The sequence below is a fragment of the Euprymna scolopes genome, chromosome 9 (genome assembly GCF_053919585.1).
Source record: "Euprymna scolopes isolate OS-2025 chromosome 9, ASM5391958v1, whole genome shotgun sequence".
NCBI lineage: Eukaryota > Metazoa > Mollusca > Cephalopoda > Sepiida > Sepiolidae > Euprymna > Euprymna scolopes.
Genome location: NC_136490.1, coordinates 152,827,342 through 152,847,684, shown reverse-complemented (window position 1 = coordinate 152,847,684; position 20,343 = coordinate 152,827,342). Strand labels below are relative to the sequence as shown.

The 20,343-nt window shown below is 33.3% G+C and overlaps 1 protein-coding gene and 1 pseudogene across 1 annotated transcript in view; one reads left to right on the top strand and one right to left on the bottom strand.

Moving 5' to 3' along the window:
* Positions 1-414: 414 nt before the first annotated feature.
* Positions 415-20,343, bottom strand: part of LOC145284936 (cyclic AMP-dependent transcription factor ATF-7-like) — a 122,004-nt gene continuing 102,075 nt past the window's right edge. The window contains exons 9-11 of the mRNA XM_080134034.1: positions 17,504-17,600; positions 9,416-9,533; positions 415-1,001 (exon numbers count right to left, since the gene is read on the bottom strand). Of these exons, the coding sequence (XP_079990160.1) occupies positions 733-1,001; positions 9,416-9,533; positions 17,504-17,600 (484 nt within the window). The 3' untranslated portion in view covers positions 415-732. The remainder of the gene's footprint in view (positions 1,002-9,415; positions 9,534-17,503; positions 17,601-20,343) is intronic.
* Positions 4,230-4,347, top strand: LOC145285063 (5S ribosomal RNA; annotated as a pseudogene).

The following is a 20,343-nucleotide window of genomic DNA, read 5'->3' as shown; positions in this document are numbered from 1 at the left end:
TGTCAGATATTTATATGCTATTTATACAGATTAATCGTTATTGAGAAATATATAAGATGGCAAAAACACTATTTTTTATTTACTTGGCAGGAGGTAGAAACGGAAAAATGATATCTTTTTATAGAACGTGAAAAGAAAATATTTCGGTCATACTAGACCTTCGTCAATTATGAGACTAAGTTAAAAATAATAATTTATGGTCCTTCTTGCCAATTAAATAAAAAAATAAATAACAATGAATATTTCTGTCATCTTTTATAGAATTTAAGAAGTATATGTTAATATTTGATATCAACATAAAGTATTTAATATATATATATATGTTCAAAATTCATTTTGTAATTATAACTTTCCAATCACTAAATTCCTCGCTATTATAATTGTATGCGTCTAATTTCATTTCTGTATTTTACCTTTCTTCTTTTGTGTAGGATTCCATCTTGAAATTTGAAAAATTAATGGAAGTAGAAAATGGTGTAAAGGAAGAAAAAGGTGTATCTTTTTTTGAAATAGAACTAAATGAAACTAAAGGAAGAGGTGTTAAGAAAAGAGAAGAGATAAACCATTTCGTTCTCCATTTTCATACATCTGTTATGCAGTCAGAACATCTTTGTTTCTGTCATTATGAATGCATGCTAAAAACACTAAGACATTCAATTCAACAATTCCGTTCACGGTTAAGAAACTCAACCAAAATGACTACAATATTCGCATCTGCCATAACCACAGCAATTATTTGGGAGAGGCAAGTATTGTAGCGTCTGACCGAAGAGAATTAGAATTCTTAGAGTTGATGCTGTTACCATGACTTCTGTCAGTGACCATAGTTGTAGCAATTCCTCCAGTGTTAAAGTTTGTGCTGGGAGTCGACGATGAGACTGGAGCATTGGATGAAGAAGATGCAATTGCATTTGTCAAATTGGCTGGCACAAGGTGTTCTGCTCCGGTTGAAATTGCTGTACTTGTTATGATGATGTTGGCGGATTCTCCGGTCATCGGAACTGCACAATAGACAAAAAGAAAATTTTAGGGTTTTTTTTGGTTCTTGTTCAGAATTTACCCTATATTAAAAAACAATTTTTTTTTTTAATCTGATGATATACATCACCATGACAAAATAAAAATATATTCCAAAAATCAAGTAAATTGATCAAATAGTGTTATTTTTAACTAGAAGATGTACCCGGTGTTGTCCGGTATTAAAGGTAACATTAAATTCCTTAAAAAAAACAAAAGTGAGATATGTGCATGTGAGTATTATGTTTTCTCTTGTATGTAAAAAAAAAAAAAAATACTCGAGCTGAGATCAAAACCAAAACTAAAGGCAGTGATTCAAGTATGATAACCATTAGACCAGCTTGCTGAGATCTTTAAAAAATGTTTTCAAACGTCATGAAACAGTTGACAAATAGATAAAATTCAGTGACCCCCCTCCCCACCCAGGTACCATTTTTTCAATTTTGATTTGACCCATTAGCAGCGTTTTTTCTGGATAAAAACTGATTAAAAAGCTTTCCACATGTTCAAATACCCTATATACTAAATTTCAAATCTGTAAATCAAAAATTTGTTGAGTATATAGGTTGAGAAGTGTCCTAACACACACACATTCTCACTTTTAAAAGATATAGACTAAGAAAATCAAATTTTATAAGTAACCAAAAAGAAACTGTCTTGCATCACCATCTTAAAAAGTAAGATAACTCAACAATAATTCAAACTTACAAGATTAGCCTTGTAATGCCTACTTCTCATTAATTGCTTTAAATCATTTAAAAACGATTTTCTTTATAAAATTAAACCTACTTGATAAATTTATATGATTTTTGGGATATGATTTTTTTTCGGGTATTTAAATCATAAAAATTTTTCTGTACATTTTTTAATAGAGGGTGAATTCTGAGCAACCGCCATCTTTTTTTTTCAAGCATTGTCAGAAATTATAAGCAAAAGATATATAATGCAAATAAAAACCGAGCTTAGTTTTAAAAACTTATGATTTATAGAAGCACAGCATACAATAGATGTAAAATTTATATCTAGAATAAATTGATATAAATCTTACCTCTATTCATTCCTTATAAATCTCTCTCTCTCTCTCTATATATATATATATATATATAATTAAATAGTAATTATATATATATATAATTAAATATATATTATATATATATATAATTAAATAGTAATTATATATATATAATTAAATAGTAATTATTCTTGTATACCTACAGGTATATATATATGTATATTAGGTTGGTGCAAAAACAATATCATAGGACTTCTGAATCAATTCATTGATATAAATATATATATATATATATATATATATATATATATATATATATATATATATATATAGCAATGTTATATATCATTTTGAAGCATGTTTTTCACTCTATCGAATCATGTTTTTGTTACCATTTTCAATTTTTTGTTATCATTTTCAATCTCTCCATTCATTTTTTTTTTAAGGCTCTTCGACACCATGGAAAAATTAAAATCCGCACAATTTTCTTGTTTCAGTTCAAACTAGGCTAAAAAGCTGCCAAGACAGCTTGTGATATCAAAGATGCGTTTGGTCCAGGAACCACTAACGAACATGTGGCACAACGGTGGTTCAAAAAATTTCTCTATGGTGATGAGAGCCTCAAAGATGAAGATGGTTGCAGTCAACTGACTGCGGTTGATAAAACATTTGAAAGCCTTAATTGTAGCTGATTCTCACAAAGCCAGATGAGAAGTTGCTGTTGAACTCGAGGTCGACCACTCAACAGTCGTTCACGATTTAAAGCAAATAGGGAAGTAAAAAGTTGGATAAATTGAACGATAATTAAAAAAATCGTCATTTTGAGGTGTTTTCTACGTTCCTTCTGTGCAACAAAAACAACCCCTTTCTCGAGCAAATTGTGACGTGTGATGAGAAGTGGATCCTCTACAAACACCGGTGACGTTCAGCACAGTGGTTTGATGCTGGAGAAGCTCCACAACACTTCTTGAAGCTGAAATTGCACCTGGGCGAGATGATTACGGTGAAGAAGTACTGCCGACAAATTGACAAAATACACCAGAAGCTCCAACGTATGTGCCCAAGATTGGTCAATATGAAGGGACAAATTCTCCTCCATGACAATGCTCGCCTGCATGTTGCTCAACTGACCCTGCAGAAGCTGAACAAATTGGGCTATGAGACTCATCCGCCATATTCACCGGACCTCTCGCACACTGATTATCATTTTTTTAAGCATCTTGTCAACTTCCTGCATGAAAAATGCTTAAAAAGCCGAGATGATACCAAATCAGTCTTCAATGACTTCATCGCTTCCAGAACTCCGGATTTCTATGCTAATGGGATAAACAAACTTGTTTCTCGTTGGCAAAAAATGTGTCGATTCTAATGGTTGTTATTTCGATTAATAAAGTTTATTATGAAAGGAGTTATGATCTTTTGAAGTTCAATGTCCAAAAACAACATTATTTTTGCACCAACCTAATATATATATGTGTGTATGACCTTGTCTGTCTGTCTGTGTGAGAAACGGTCTCTTTCAAACTATTCTGTCAATTTTTGGTTTACAGATTTGAAACTTAAAAGTGAATCTGAACCTGTGGAATAAATTCAATTTGGTTTTTAGACAGTAAAAATAACTGCTAAGATTGAAAAAGATGGAACTTGACAGGCATAAGTCATACATGAGCAAATATACAATTATATGTTTAGCAACCTTAATTTTTAAGGTTTTTGTATTCATATAAACTTAGCTTAGATGATAATGGATAATGCTGGAGGGTTACAAGTTCTGGTTTCAATTCTAACTAATGGTACTCAAGTCATATTCTTTTTTTATATTTTGAAATCAATACTATATATTGGGTACAAGATAATAATTAATAGCGTATTGGCTCAATAATGATAAATACAAAATTTTCATGAATTGAAATATCATATTCAAGTGTATTTAGAATACCATATTTAAGTGTATTTCATGACCAAGCAACACAAGTCAGCCTGCTAGTAAACAATAAAAAGAGGAAAGATTCATACGGACACAATAAACTGATGTAAATTTATAAGGACAAATTAAATAGGAATTTAAGATTTACAGACACAATAGGGGTAGCATTTTTAGGAACACAATAAATAGAGGTAATATTTATAGGGATACAGAGCTAAGATTTATAAGAACAAAAATAGAGCTAAGATTCATAAAAGTACAACAAATAGATGTATGTATGGTATAATCACATTGACACACCAGTTCTCATTAGATCACTGAAGTTAAGCAATGTTGAACCGGGTCAGTACCAGATGGGTGACCAATTTGGGAATTCTAGGCACTGTATGTAGGAGGACGTCAACACCTCCCTGCAAGAGTTGCAAAAACCAAACGTTCTCTTCTCTCCTAACAGGAATAGACATGCTACTAGAGACCACTTGTGAATTTCATACTCCCATGAAACTTCCTTCTTTGGAGGAAGTTGGTTAAACCCATCTAGAGTTAGTGACGTATTTCCAATAAATAGTGGTAAGTAATAGAGACAAAATAAAGGTTTTTATTTTAATGAGTCAGCACTTCCAGAGGCCAAATGCCATGGTGATAAAGGTTAAGATTGTCAGTTAAATGATGAATAATACTATGAGTGGATTTGAAAAGGATGGGCAGAACAAGCAAAAATTGATTAGAGGACAGCTTGAGAGAAATTTATTGACATTTGACTTGTAAATAACCATTTTGTAGATGCTGTGTGGTATTGTTTTCCATAATATCACACATCTCATGAAACTTCATGGAAGTTCTATTATTTGGTTTTAGGTTCCCATAGAAAGAAAGAAAAATTCTTTACAGTGGTTGTAGCTAGATGAGCAACAAAATGTAACAACTCAAACATCAAATGAGATTTAGTTCAGAAGCAATACTCTCACAAATTTCTTTATGATTATATTGTTTATAATATTACTTATAGTGCATGTATTAAAGAAAGGTTTGCTTCGGCAATGTTTTATTTATTTGGTGAACATTGAATAAGAAATGTTTCCTTTAAAAAAAGAAAAAAAAGAAATGGAGTACTAATTTTCTAGCTGAACTTGTAACATTATCTGTTTCTTGTGTTTTTTATTTGTGCTTTTATTTTGTTGTTCTGTTGTATGTGAATAAAATAACTTCAATTACGCACACCAAAAATATCTCAGTTGAAATCAGATCCAAATGGCAACTGGACATTGATGAGACAGTTTACGTCTTTGTGCAGCTGATCATGGAAGCAGCACTTTAAAAATCTCAGCTTTCATTTGTTATATATTCTAACTATACTTTTTTTTGTTATATATTCTAACTATACTTTTTTTTTTTTTACAAAGGAGTTACTGCTTATCAAGGCTCGTAGGTTAAGGGGAACATGTCATAGTAATCGTTAGTAGTGGAAATTTGGTAAATTGGATTACATAAGGGGATGGCTCATCAAGAATTTGTTTATGTCGGACTTGAAGACAACCATATTGTAGTCAGTTTGAAAGCTGGAAAGCAGGAAAACAAAAAGTTCCACAGTCGTGCAGTGCTTTGTTCATGGAATCTACATTTAGGTTTGTGAACAGATACAGAGTGGGTGAAATTATTGATATTGGGTTCAGCTAGACGAGTGTTTTTAGTAAGTTAGGCCAGGGGGACCATAGATTGGAGCTCACACAAGCACTTGCCATGAAAATAATGATAAAGCAGAGATAGGCTCACAACATCACTTCTGTGGGAAAAAGGTTGCAAGGAAGAGAAAAGGGCATCCCCCACTACGAGGCTACAAAGTCTATTTTTAACTCTCTTAAGGCAAGATAAGCTGCTTCTAGCAGCGCGTACTCAAATGTGGCAACAGTACTCCACAGTTGGACGTACTTGGCTCTTATACAGGTGGAGACTTGCATCAGCAGTGAGATATCTACTGGAACAGTAGAATGAACTCACCATTTTTCCAGCAGTCTTGGCAACAGATTTGATGTATGTATTAGATCAGATCTACTTTGGTACATATACAATTTGTTTTGCATTTTTAAAGAATTCAAAGAGGAGACAATTCAAGAAGTTCTTAAGGTTTATAACTTTTAATGGTTATTTTGATATATTACGGAAATTTTATTTTGGAAAATTTCGTGTTTTTTTTAAAGTCATATAATGACCATTTTTCTTTAACTTCAGAATTTGCTTTTCTTTCTTTTTTTAGACTGTTCAAAAACATTTTTTTTTTAAAGTTGTACATTTTCATATGAATACAAAAAATTCCTTTTGTATCATATTTCAAAATTCTAATTATGTTAGAAGTCTTTGTTTTACCGTTATTTCCATGGCAAGTGCTCGTCTGAGCTCCAATCTCTGGTCCCCCCTCACCAATCTTTTACGAAAAACACCCGTCTAGCTGAAGCCACTGTGAAAAATTTTCCCCACTCTCTATCTGTGCCTAAATCAAAACGTAGATTCCATGAACACAGTTTCTTTCTTAGAACAGCACGCCAGTGGAACTCTGTTCCGTCTGCCTGTTTCCCACCTGACTACAACTTGGATGTCTTCAAGTCCAACGTAAACAAGTTCCTGATGGGCCGCCCCCTTAAGTAGACGCTTTATGAAATCTCAACACTAACGTATAACGTACTGTACATGCAATAACCCTTATCCCTGAGTGGCTTCTGGGCCTTGATAAGTGGTGACCTCCTTGTAAAAAAAAAAAAGAAAATCTAACAAATTTTAATGGTTCATTTTGTGTTAATGATAATTTAGTGCATTTGTTTTGTGTTACTCAAAACTAACAATTCTTTGAATTGTCTTCCCCTTAGAATTTTTCAAAACTAAAAAAAAAAAAAAAGTCTTCCAAAACTAAAATGCAGTTTTCTATTTCCAACAATTATATCTATGTGGAAATTAATTAAGCTAAATTTCCTGTATTTTTTTTTTAAATCTTGTAATCTAATTATCATTTCATTTTAATTAGATTAACTCACTAAATTATCTGGTATTATTATTTCAATTTCATCTGCACAATTTTTTAGATTTTTGTTAATTATTCATCAACTTATGTTTACCCATCATAGATGTAGCTATATTTCATGGAAGAAAGATTAATATTTTTCCATTTTATGCAAAATAATTGAAACAGATGTGTTTTAGTCGTGTGCAAGCGACTCTATAAGTCACTCCGTCGGTTCGTTGGTCGGTCGGTCTGTCTGTAACATTTTTGTGCTTGGCCTTTTTGGTTACGATCAAAGGTCTGTTGTTAATAGATACTGTTCTTAGCTTTTTAAGCTTTTCTTGGCCTTTTGGCCAAGATTAAAGTGTAGTATCTTTTCCGGCAGATACTGCAAGCAAAGACCATATGTGGGGGCAGCCCCACATATAAGACCTTGGTCAATGTAGGGACAACCCTTCATACCAAGTGTCACTATCCAGCTCCCCTACTCCCCGAGCAGTTGGTCCCGATTTCCCCTTCACTCCTCACATTAAAAATCGGCCTTGTGCCTAATTTGCTCGGTGGGGGAGCAAATAAATACCCTTTTTTGGCCAAGATCAAAGTATAGTATCTGTTCTTACTAAATGCTGTACTTATTGTGATATAAAGAGGGGGATCACGTTTCTGTATTAATTTAATGTAAAATGATCACCCACTTTACAACCAGTCAGTCTCAAAGCCATTCAAGTCATTCTCCAGATCATTCAAGTTGTTTTTGAAGGATTCCAGTTATTTTTTTTAAGCATTCAAGTCATTCTTAAGGTCATTCAATTCATCGTTAATTTCATTAAAGTCATTCTAAGCCATTTACTTTTAATTTATTTAAGTCATTTCAGCCCATTTTTCGGTCATTTTAGTTTATCTTTAAAAATTTCATGTCAATCCTACATTCACTCATTCATTCATTAAACGAGAGCATGCGACTAATGGCTATCAACCTTGTTTTTTTTAAATACAAGTAAATAGGTTTAAAAATAAAAATCTAAAAAATATAGCAACATCAAATAAATATTAAATTATTATGCTTCGTTTGCATCAAAGTTAGTCCGAGTTTCAAACTAGCAGGTTTGGTTTGGTTTGGTTGCTTTGTTTTATGACGCCTCAATTCCTCATGTTATTTAATGCTAAATCCCGTTACTTTAGTGAAAGTTTTTTATGCTTCAAGTTCTTTATTCATAGTGTTTGGTTTGATTGTTTTGTAGAGGAAAATTGTTGTTCTTGTTTTTGCCATTGCAGAACATGATTGAGTTTTGTAAAGGAAAAATAAAAAATAAAATGTTTGGGGCATTTTAGGCCAAGAAGCCAGTATCTAGTAGCACTAGGTTTAAACAAGAAAAAGCACTAGGTTTAAATAGAAAAAGGTTTTATATGATTGCATTTGAAGTTTCAAATATTTAATTGAAAATCCTTCATGTGACTACTTATGTTGATTCGTTTATTCCATCATGATTTTTTGGGTTTTTTTTTATGTTTCACCCCAAACAAGGCACAGAGCCACATAGTCATGAGGGGTTACTATTTGAGACCAAATTTGCAGGGACACTACTTATGAAGTTTGGCAGTGAGATGCCTGTTCACATAACATTTGAATTTCTGCATGTCAATACAGTCAGGGAAGCAGGGGTCTGGGAGGGAATTCCAAAGTAGTCCTAGAGAAAAAGCTATTCGAGTAAAAGGCTTTACGACATCTAGGGATCTCAACAGGGGTGGAATTTTGCTGCTTGTCAGGTTTATTGAGAGTATTGTCGTCAAGGGGGTACTAGTGCTCAGAGTTCATTGAAATACTTGTAAAACAGGCACAAGGATGCCACGTTTCAGCGATGGGACAGAAGTTGGAGTTTAGTTGGTAGTTCAGGACCTATAAGGTTGCCGACTCTTTTTTTTTAAGCCTGTCTAGGAACAAGAGATTAGTGGCAGATGCTACAGCCCAGATGTAGCAACTGTACTCCATGCATGAGTGAATCATGGCCTTGTAGAAATACAGGATACTCTCAGGTGTGAGTAGCCTTTTAGCACGGTAGAAAGAGCCTACCTTCCTCGCAGCAGCCTTGGTAACTGCCTCAATGTATTTGTTCCAATTCGTGTTGTCTGTGAATGTTAACTCTAGGAGATTGATGGAAGTATTTTTAGGCATTCAACTTTGATAGTGTAAGACAGCCATTTCCTACAGAGACGATCCTAAATTAAGTTAAAAAGATAAGTTTTGCTTCATAAAATGTTGGCTTTTTGTATCACCCATTGTCGTCATGTTATTTAGGAAGAGGAAACCCCCCCCCCCCCGATAATATCAATAATAATAACGTTAATGTCTGGTGCAGTAAGACAGTCTGCAAAGGGTACAACAGGTGGTAATGGCTGTACTAACATAGGGACAAGATTAGGATTATGTTACAATTTTAAATGTTTTTAGCTGAGATTATAAACTCACCAGCTTGAATGGAAAGTTGACCCATAGATTTCTGTTGAAGAGTGATTGGGCAGTCTTTATGAGCAAGAAGCAAAGATTTTAACTGTGCCACTTCTGTTCTTAAAAGATTTACTTCACTCTGAAAAATCAAGAGAAACAGAAATGACAATTTAATACTGTAGATTTGTTTTTTTTAAGAAACAAAATTCACATTAATGATTTATTCATTTTTTTTTTTAATAGGATATTTGTCAATAAGTAATAAAATAGAGACAACTTTTTTTCCATCGAAAATAACACATTATAGCCATATAAACACAGATGCCACAACAATGAGGCACCTTTAATAAGTTTCCAGACTTTTTTGTACAGGCATTTAGAATTGTCATAGACTCTTGGAAATTGGGTGGTTATTACTATACATCTTATGAGATGACTGACCAATTATTATGATTTCTAGTTCAAATGAATAGCTACAACAAGAATTGGAATACACCCTACTAAAGCCTGATTGTCACAGCTGGTGAATTTCAAAAATGCAATCTGAACGCTTTAGAAGAACAACATGAAATAAACTTGGTAAAAATGACAGAAACATATAGACTCGAACATCAGTTTTTGAGTGGCATAAGAAATTCAAGGAAGGCAGGGAGTCTGTGAGAGATGATGCACAGTTTAATGTCAGTGTGGAAACTGTACACACAATTATTCGCGAGGAACTGAAGATGCGGAAGATTTGTGCAAAGTTTGTCCCGAGGGTGTTCAGAGAAGATCAGAAAGACGCTATCATGACAGCAGGGAGATGGTCAAGCTGATCATTCAGATCCCACATTGCAGACATTTCTCCCTGTGACTTTTGGTTATTTTCTAAGCTCAAAGAAAACCTTAGAGTCTGTCGTTATGAGACACTTGAGGAAATGAAAGAGGTTGTGATGAAGGTCATTGACATGCTCACACAAGAGGACTTCCATGGGGCCTTCCAGAAGTTGTTGGAACGGTACAATAAGTGCATTGCAGCTGGAGGAGATCACTTTGAAGGGGACCAGAATTTCATGTGTGAACTACCAATAAAAGTGCCCATAAGAAAAAAAGTCTGGAAACTTATTGAAGGCACCTCATAAACTCAATATGTTCACACTAACTGACTATACGTGATGCATTTTTTGCGGATATTATCAATTGATTTTATTAATTATCATAAACCCTGTATCGGAGGAGAGTCACTCTTTCAAATCAGTCATATTTACAGGTGGTAGCATGATATTTACTCACTCATTATTTTCTCCTCTCACTCTTCCTGACAGGACCAGGAACTCTTATACATTTGCTACATATTTTCACAAACATATCATCCGTGTTTAATTTCTTATTCTGTATATTTAACATTCATTCTTCCCTAACAAAAAAATGAATCCCTTCCTTCACAATTCACTATAAAGTTCCAGATAATTTGATTGACTGTTCACATATATTTAGTGGATTAAGGGAATTTTGAACAGTTAAAAAAAGCCTATCAACAACAAAACATCAACAATAAGTTTGACTCTAATGAACACCACCATTGTCATAGTCAGTGGACCCAAATTTTACACAAACTTATTAACATATAAAAACATAAATGCGACAACAATTAACTATATTGTGTTATGGAAAAGGTGGTAATCAAGAACCTCTAATTTTCTTTCTCAGAACATTTACAAGTTTCAAACAGACAAACAATAAACATCCTATTTTGGTCACCAAAATTATTTCATACATTTTTTAATATGTGTGCTATATTCATGCACTTATCAGTTAAGAAATAAGTACTCATGCAGAATACAAACTGTGTTGAAATCTTATTTAGAAATCCATTCTTAACATGGGAGGTCAGAGCTATATGTACTTTCAACTAACATTTTAATACACAAACTATGTCGTATAATGTTAAATTTAACTTGAATATTATATCTAAAAATTAGCACAGTCCATATTCTGTGTAAGTACAAAAACATATCTATACCGATATAGCAAATTACGATTGCATACAACAAAGAATAGCTTGACTCCAGAACAAAACACGACATTGGTCATAGCCAGCTTTGATTGACAGTTATGTCCACTGACAAACAGTTAAGGCAGCTAGTGCCCACCAGTAACCACCTAAAAACAGCAGTGCCTGCCCCTGTCATGAATTAACAGTAACCACATTAAAAAAGCAATGACCACCATGGATGATGGTGCCTGCCACTGGCTGATAGCGCCTGACAATTGAAGACAGGTGATTTGTCTGCAAGTACTCGCCCATCTGAAAAAAACACTGATCATCAGTTACTGCCGATCATCATCATAATCACCAATGAGCAACAGTGCCTGCCACTGAATGGCAGTACCTGCTAATGGATGACAGTGCATGACTATTGAAGACAGGTGATTTCATTTCACTTGTCATAATCGATAGTTGTAGAGGAAGCCAGTACCTGCCAGTAAACGCAAGTAACTGCCACAAAATGCTAATGATCACCAGTGCTTGCCATTGCAAACAGACAATTTCAGTTCAGATCAGTCCAATGGCATCTGAGCTAGTGTCCAAGTGCAAGTAACCGCCAATGACCATCAGTGCCTTCCACTGGATGACAGTGCCAAACAATAAAAGACAGGTGATTTCAATTCACAGCAGTCCAATCGGGGTTGACATTGATCATGATAATGTCAGACAATGACTGACCAATAGCTGCAAAGGAAGTAAGTGCATACCAGTAAACACAAGTAACTCAAAATGCCAGTGACGAGCACTGCTCACCATGAAGATAGGCACTTTCATTTCAGAGCAGTCCAATGGAAACCGACAGTGACAATTTTTAAAGCAGCCAGTGTTTGCTAGTAAATGCAAGTAACCACCTCAAAACAGCATTAACCGCCAGTGACCAACAGTGCTGACAATCACAACCAATGTCTTCCACTAGCTGCCAATGCAAGACAGTGGAAACCCAATGAGTCTTAGCTAACATTCTGGACTTGAGAGATGGAAGGTTTAGATCAGTAGTAAAGACACTAATGACAAGACTCCAACAACAACAACAACACACACACACACACACACACACACACAGCAAGTCTTATGTACATATTATTTTATTTCTTCAAACTGCTATTCTCATTTTGAGCATTATTTCCACAACTTTTCAGTCAATGTAATACTCTTTCTTCAGGTGTATTTTGTCGAATTTGGGTATCTTTCTGTCACTCATAAATCTGCATGGAATTTCAAACAGAATTCTTTATTTAATCCATGGGAGTAGCATACTCTTGTTCCATCAGCCATGATTGAGTAGAAATCCTAAGTAATTCATAATTGTATTCTGAGTGTTACCTGCACTGAGGATTGAATCTTCAACCTTTAGAAGAGTGTAACTTTACAACTGAATTTTACCAAGAACTATCTATTAATCTATAACACAAAATAGTAGTACAAAAGTACTTATAAAAAAAATGAATAAATAAAATGAGTGCTAAATCATAACAAGGAAAGAATAAATGGGAGATAACCCATAAAATGACACCAAAATTCTCTAGGACAGTGAATCAATAAATGGGAGATAACCCATGAAAATGACACCAAAATTCTCTAGGACAGTGAATCAATACAGGGGAGATAACTCATTTATGCATTCCTTCATTTTTCTACTGTGCTTTTATCCAATTTTACCCCTTTCTTCTCATTAAAACTAGATTTGTCATGAGATATGAATATTTTCGATTGGCTAATAACTGCAATTTAAAAATAATTCTGATTAACTTTAGATTTGCTCATTTTTTTTTAAAGGAAATTTACAAAAGGCAATACAAACGACATCAACTTTTTTATGTTACCCAGGATTGAATGAGGAATCCTATGTCATTTTGGGGTCCAACCCATAATACTATATCATCGTTTTAATTTTTATGTTTTTACATTTCATAATATCCATTTTTTGAAGATGGATGTGCTTTGAGGAGGCTACTTATTCATGTATTGATGATGTTCAGCCATCGCTTGCCAAGATGACCGTGATCATGCCATTGTTCTGCAAGTTAGACCGAGTCGAGCTCTGAAGTATTTCCCGATCTGTGGCATAATTCTGTATCAGGTGTTGATTGCTCCGTCTTTTCTAATGTTACATTTTCTCTTGTATTCTTCATTGCATGTGGATTCAGCAATTGTAGCCTCTTTGTGAGTTCACGTATTAAGGAGGTTTTGTCCCCCATGGATCACTTAGAGGTGCAGGCACATAGATATTAGGCACATAGACACTAACGTACAGATCCAGGATCATTTCTATTGTTTTACCCCAGAGAATTTTATACATAATAAAAATGTCATTAAAATAGATTATACTTGAAGTTTTAAAGTTCAGCCCCCATAATTAGGTTAGAAGGGTATTTAGAGGTTCATGACCATTTCCATTGTTTTGTTTTGTTTACAGAAAATCTTATAGATATGATTTAAATTGGATAAAAGTAGAATATATTGGAAGTTTTAAGGGAGCTATGAACTTATGGTTTTTTGGTAGTACATTTAGAGACTTGAGAACATATCCAATGTCTTCCCATGTACATTTTACATAAGAATTCTGTTAAATCCTATTCAACGGTATATAATAATATGACAAAATACGCCAAGCGGAATGCGTAACAAAAGAAAGTTTATTAGTACTTCGCAGTAATACAAATAAAAATGGCTACTTGCTTTTGAAGTTAGATAAATGTAAATGAAGGAAAAGAAAAAGGAACTTAGTGTGTGAGAGCTAAACGCTCGTCCCTGGAAAGCTTGGTTAACCAGAGTACACTTGTCGAGTGCAAGACGCGAGACTGGTAGGACGCAAGACACGATGCCCTACCTTAAAATGGTAGCTCTTTTATATACTGTTTCGTATCCGGTTCGATACATAGTTATGTCCTTTATAACAAATACACTATTAGATTTTATGTAGATTCTCTAACCTTTTTGCTATAGGAAACGCACAAACATCACACACATTGAGTTTAACATATAGAGTTTTGATTACCAGAAATTAAAAAGTGTATGAATCATTTAGTACATGCAAAACAGACTCTTTTATATTATAACTAGCGAGGGTGACCAGTGTTGCCTGGGTGTTTGGAGGTGTGTGCTGAGCAAAAAAAAAACTATTAGTAGGCAGGCAGGCTCAACCCCGTGCCGTGAAGGCGGAAAAGAAAGTGAAAGAAAACCTGACATCTTACTGCTACGCTATGATGCAACAGGAAGTGAAAAGCGTTCAAATTTAGCAATCTCGATCAAAAAGTTGACTTGCAGAAATAAATAGTTAAGCGAATGAGTTTACGCAGGCGCAGAAATGAACTCTGGCTGTAGGCCAGTTTCTGCCGTATCTGTTTCTCCACGATGTTGGGAAAAACCAGCTCCCCGCTCAAAGAGGGAGCTCTGGCCGCATCCAAATGAATAGCAATTGTCTGATATGAAGGGTTTTCCCCCACATTAGCTTAGCTAACTGCCTTTCTGAACGTCCCAGCCGGAAGGCTAGGCGAGTAAGTTTGCTTCAATTAATTTTGCTTTATTTATACGAAAAAGACAAACAAACACTGGAAAGGACGGGAGAGAGGGAATTTTTTAAAAGTCGATCAAAACAAATGTAGAGACGACATGTGTTTTTGAATCTGAGATATTATAATGTAGGAAGTATGAGTATAATCTGAGATATTATAATGTAGGAAGTATGAGGATAATCTGAGATATTATAATGTAGGAAGTATGAGGATAATCTGAGATATTATAATGTAGGAAGTATGAGGATAATCTGAGATATTATAATGTAGGAAGTATGAGGATAATCTGAGATATTATAATGTAGGAAGTATGAGTATAATCTGAGATATTATAATGTAGGAAGTATGAGGATAATCTGAGATATTATAATGTAGGAAGTATGAGGATAATCTGAGATATTATAATGTAGGAAGTATGAGGATAATCTGAGATATTATAATGTAGGAAGTATGAGTATAATCTGAGATATTATAATGTAGGAAGTATGAGGATAATCTGAGATATTATAATGTAGGAAGTATGAGGATAATCTGAGATATTATAATGTAGGAAGTATGAGTATAATCTGAGATATTATAATGTAGGAAGTATGAGGATAATCTGAGATATTATAATGTAGGAAGTATGAGTATAATCTGAGATATTATAATGTAGGAAGTATGAGGATAATCTGAGATATTATAATGTAGGAAGTATGAGGATAATCTGAGATATTATAATGTAGGAAGTATGAGGATAATCTGAGATATTATAATGTAGGAAGTATGAGGATAATCTGAGATATTATAATGTAGGAAGTATGAGTATAATCTGAGATATTATAATGTAGGAAGTATGAGGATAATCTGAGATATTATAATGTAGGAAGTATTAGGATAATCTGAGATATTATAATGTAGGAAGTATGAGTATAATATGAGATATTATAATGTAGGAAGTATGAGTATAATCTGAGATATTATAATGTAGGAAGTATGAGGATAATCTGAGATATTATAATGTAGGAAGTATGAGGATAATCTGAGATATTATAATGTAGGAAGTATTAGGATAATCTGAGATATTATAATGTAGGAAGTATGAGGATAATCTGAGATATTATAATGTAGGAAGTATGAGTATAATCTGAGATATTATAATGTAGGAAGTATGAGGATAATCTGAGATATTATAATGTAGGAAGTATGAGGATAATCTGAGATATTATAATGTAGGAAGTATGAGGATAATCTGAGATATAATGTAGGAAGTATGAGGATAATCTGAGATATTATAATGTAGGAAGTATGAGGATAATCTGAGATATTATAATGTAGGAAGTATGAGGATAATCTGAGATATTATAATGTAGGAAGTATGAGGATAATCTGAGATATTATAATGTAGGAAGTATTAGGATAATCTGAGATATTATAATGTAGGAAGTATGAGTATAATCTGAGATATTATAATGTAGGAAGTATGAGTATAATCTGAGATATTATAATGTAGGAAGTATGAGGATAATCTGAGATATTATAATGTAGGAAGTATGAGGATAATCTGAGATATTATAATGTAGGAAGTATGAGGATAATCTGAGATATTATAATGTAGGAAGTATGAGGATAATCTGAGATATTATAATGTAGGAAGTATGAGGATAATCTGAGATATTATAATGTAGGAAGTATGAGGATAATCTGAGATATTATAATGTAGGAAGTATTAGGATAATCTGAGATATTATAATGTAGGAAGTATGAGTATAATCTGAGATATTATAATGTAGGAAGTATGAGTATAATCTGAGATATTATAATGTAGGAAGTATGAGTATAATCTGAGATATTATAATGTAGGAAGTATGAGGATAATCTGAGATATTATAATGTAGGAAGTATTAGGATAATCTGAGATATTATAATGTAGGAAGTATGAGTATAATCTGAGATATTATAATGTAGGAAGTATGAGTATAATCTGAGATATTATAATGTAGGAAGTATGAGGATAATCTGAGATATTATAATGTAGGAAGTATGAGTATAATCTGAGATATTATAATGTAGGAAGTATGAGGATAATCTGAGATATTATAATGTAGGAAGTATGAGTATAATCTGAGATATTATAATGTAGGAAGTATGAGGATAATCTGAGATATTATAATGTAGGAAGTATGAGTATAATCTGAGATATTATAATGTAGGAAGTATGAGTATAATCTGAGATATTATAATGTAGGAAGTATGAGTATAATCTGAGATATTATAATGTAGGAAGTATGAGGATAATCTGAGATATTATAATGTAGGAAGTATGAGTATAATCTGAGATATTATAATGTAGGAAGTATGAGGATAATCTGAGATATTATAATGTAGGAAGTATGAGGATAATCTGAGATATTATAATGTAGGAAGTATGAGGAAACTTCTAAATAAATGTAACCTCGTTGAGAACCCCCGTGAAAAAAGCCTTTCTCGGACATACAAAAACGCACAGCCATTTTTGCCTTTTATATATATAGAAGAGATTTTCAATAAAGCAAACAAAGTTTTATTTTTTTTCTGTTTACAAACCTGCAATCGGGAATTAGTATTTTGTAATTCTTCTGCTTTTTTTTCTAAATTAGTGATCCACTGCTTCCTCTTCTGCCGACATCTGGCTGCAGCAGCTCTGAAACAAACAAATGGAAACATGAAAAAAATTAACAGAATACATTTTGGAGTTTTTTGTTTTTTTTAAATGACTATAAATTATTGGATTAAAATAAAACAAATTTGAACAAAAAATAAAGCATCTTTTTTTTTTGTTTTTATTTTTTTTTTACTTATATTCATCTTAAACAAGGCAAATTGCCATGGAGACAAAAAGGGTTACTGTAGATTAGGAGCTATGCATACAGAGGTACTCCAAGAAGGGAGTTGAGCAGCGATATATCTGTTCACATCATACTTAAACTTCTTTGAGTTAATATAGTCAAAGAAGCAAAATACAGGGAGGGAATTTCAAAGTCTAACAGTGCATGGAAAGAAACTTTCAAAGTAAAAGGCTCTTCAGCATCTGGGGACTTTTACAGCAAAGGCGTGGAATTTTGTTGCTTGTCTGGTTAGTCAATAGATACCAGTGAATAAAGTTCATCAGAACACATTTCATTAAAGTACTTGTAGAACAAGCACAGGGATGCAACATTGAAGTGATTGGACAGAGGTTGAAGCTTGGTTGACAGTGCGGGACATATTAGATTAGAGACTCTTTCTTTCCTGTCTTTTTATTAAAAAAGAGACTAGTGGCTTTGTAGAGATACAGGATACTGTAAGGTATGAGTATTTTTCTAGCGCACTAGGGGGAGAATATCTTCTCTGCAACAACCACATCTGGGCAGGAGCTGCTAGAAAGACCTATCCTGCCTTGATAGAGTTCAAAATAGACTTCATAGCCTTGTAGGGGATGCCCTTTTCTCTTCGCTGCAAACTTTCTCACAAAAAAGACGTTGCGAGCCTGTGTCTGCTTTATCATTATTTTCATGGCAAGTGCTCGTCCGAGCTCCAATCTATAGTCTCCGCTCACCAAACTTTTACGAGAAACACCTGTCTAGCTGAAAACACTATCAATAATTTCCCCCACTCTTTATCTATGCCTAAACCTAAACATAGATTTCATGAACAAACCTTCTTTCTTAGAACTGCACACCTGTGAAACTCTCTTCCATTTGCCTGCTTTCCAGCTGACTACATAAGGTCATCTTCAAGTCCAATGTAAACAAGTTCTTGATGAGCCATTCCACTTAAGTAATCCAATTTACCAAATTTACACTACTAACGAGTACTATGATATTGTCCCATTGACTACTGTACACTCTTTAACCCTTATCCTCGAGTGTCCTCTAGGTCTTAATAACTGGTGACTCCTATGTAAAAAAAAAAAAAAACAGCATTGATAACATCATCTAATTAATGTTAGGCTGAGTTGAATAATGAACTCTCAGCTAAAATGTTACTATCCATGGCAATCAGTAAAGTTTCATTGTAATTGTTGAACGGAAGCAGCTTTGTTTTGATAGCATTTAATATTAAAATCTATTTATGTCTCCGTGTACATTACAGATCATTTTCTAAGGTTTCAGACATTGATTTGAATATATATATATATATATATATATATATATATATATTTTCCCCCCCCCCACATGTCTAGTTTAGAGCATAGAGTAATCAGGCACAATTTCAACAAGGATATCGCTTATGAATATCAGGAACAATAAAGATTCAAATATCAACCCCTAAGGCACACCCGTATTAATGTCATGCCATTTAGATGTATGAGCATTGAAGAAAACCTGAATTTTTCTCTTGTCTAAGAAGGATCCGATTATATTAAATATCTGTTCAGTTTGTAAATAACCAAAGGTTATTTGTTTGATTTTTTAGAGAACTGAAAAATAAGGATTGGTTTCAAATCAACACTGAATTAACTGTCAGAATTTGCACACTGTTCATAAATTCGTTTTGTAAATGCTTAAGAAAAAGATAAAAAAATATTGAAGTTGAATATTTGTAGAAATACTTATGTGCCTTTCTTTGTACATACGTGATCATTTTTCACACCCATTATTTTTTTTGTTCAATTGCCAAAGAAGAAAAACGTAATTGAAAAATATTTGGTGCCAAAACAGAAGATTTTTCACATTTCAAAAGTGAACTGTTCTAAAATCGAGCAAGATACATTTAATAGAATGCTGCCAACTTAAAAATGACACTTATTTATACTTATATAATTACTTGTTAACAAATACTAAAATGTGCTAATTTCTAAATATAAACAGTTCATTATTGTGGCTTGATTTAAAGTCCAACTGTTTTATATGAAACAAAAGTTTTCATTGCCTGACTAATTATAAGAAAGCAGAAAATACAACACAAATTTTGTTTTGTAGACGATCAGAAAACTTGTTTTAAGTAAAAGTCTCCAAAAAAAAAAAATTGACGCTTAGAACTTGTCAGAAAACCGTTAGTCATCTCGATGAGATAGACCAAGAGAAAGACCAGAGATAATCAAATACATGAGAATTTTTTACTTGTTAATAAATACTAAAATGTGCTAATTTTTAAGTATAAACACATCCATCTGTAACGTTGTTCAGGGACCCAACACGCTGTAGCTTTCAGTCACAAAGCAGATAAAGAATAGAAAATAACTTCAACTTGTTTTTTCTTTGTAACAACATTTATTTCCTCATTGTCACCCATGTGATCTCAACCATTCTTCACACTTCTTGTGTGATCTTGAACATTATTTGTCTCTAACGTGATCTCCTTTTTAAAGTCTTTATCTTTTCCTAGCAGTGACATCATTTTACATGCATCTGCATATAACTGTCTATGCTATGTAACACCCGTTTTATATGAAACAAAGGTTT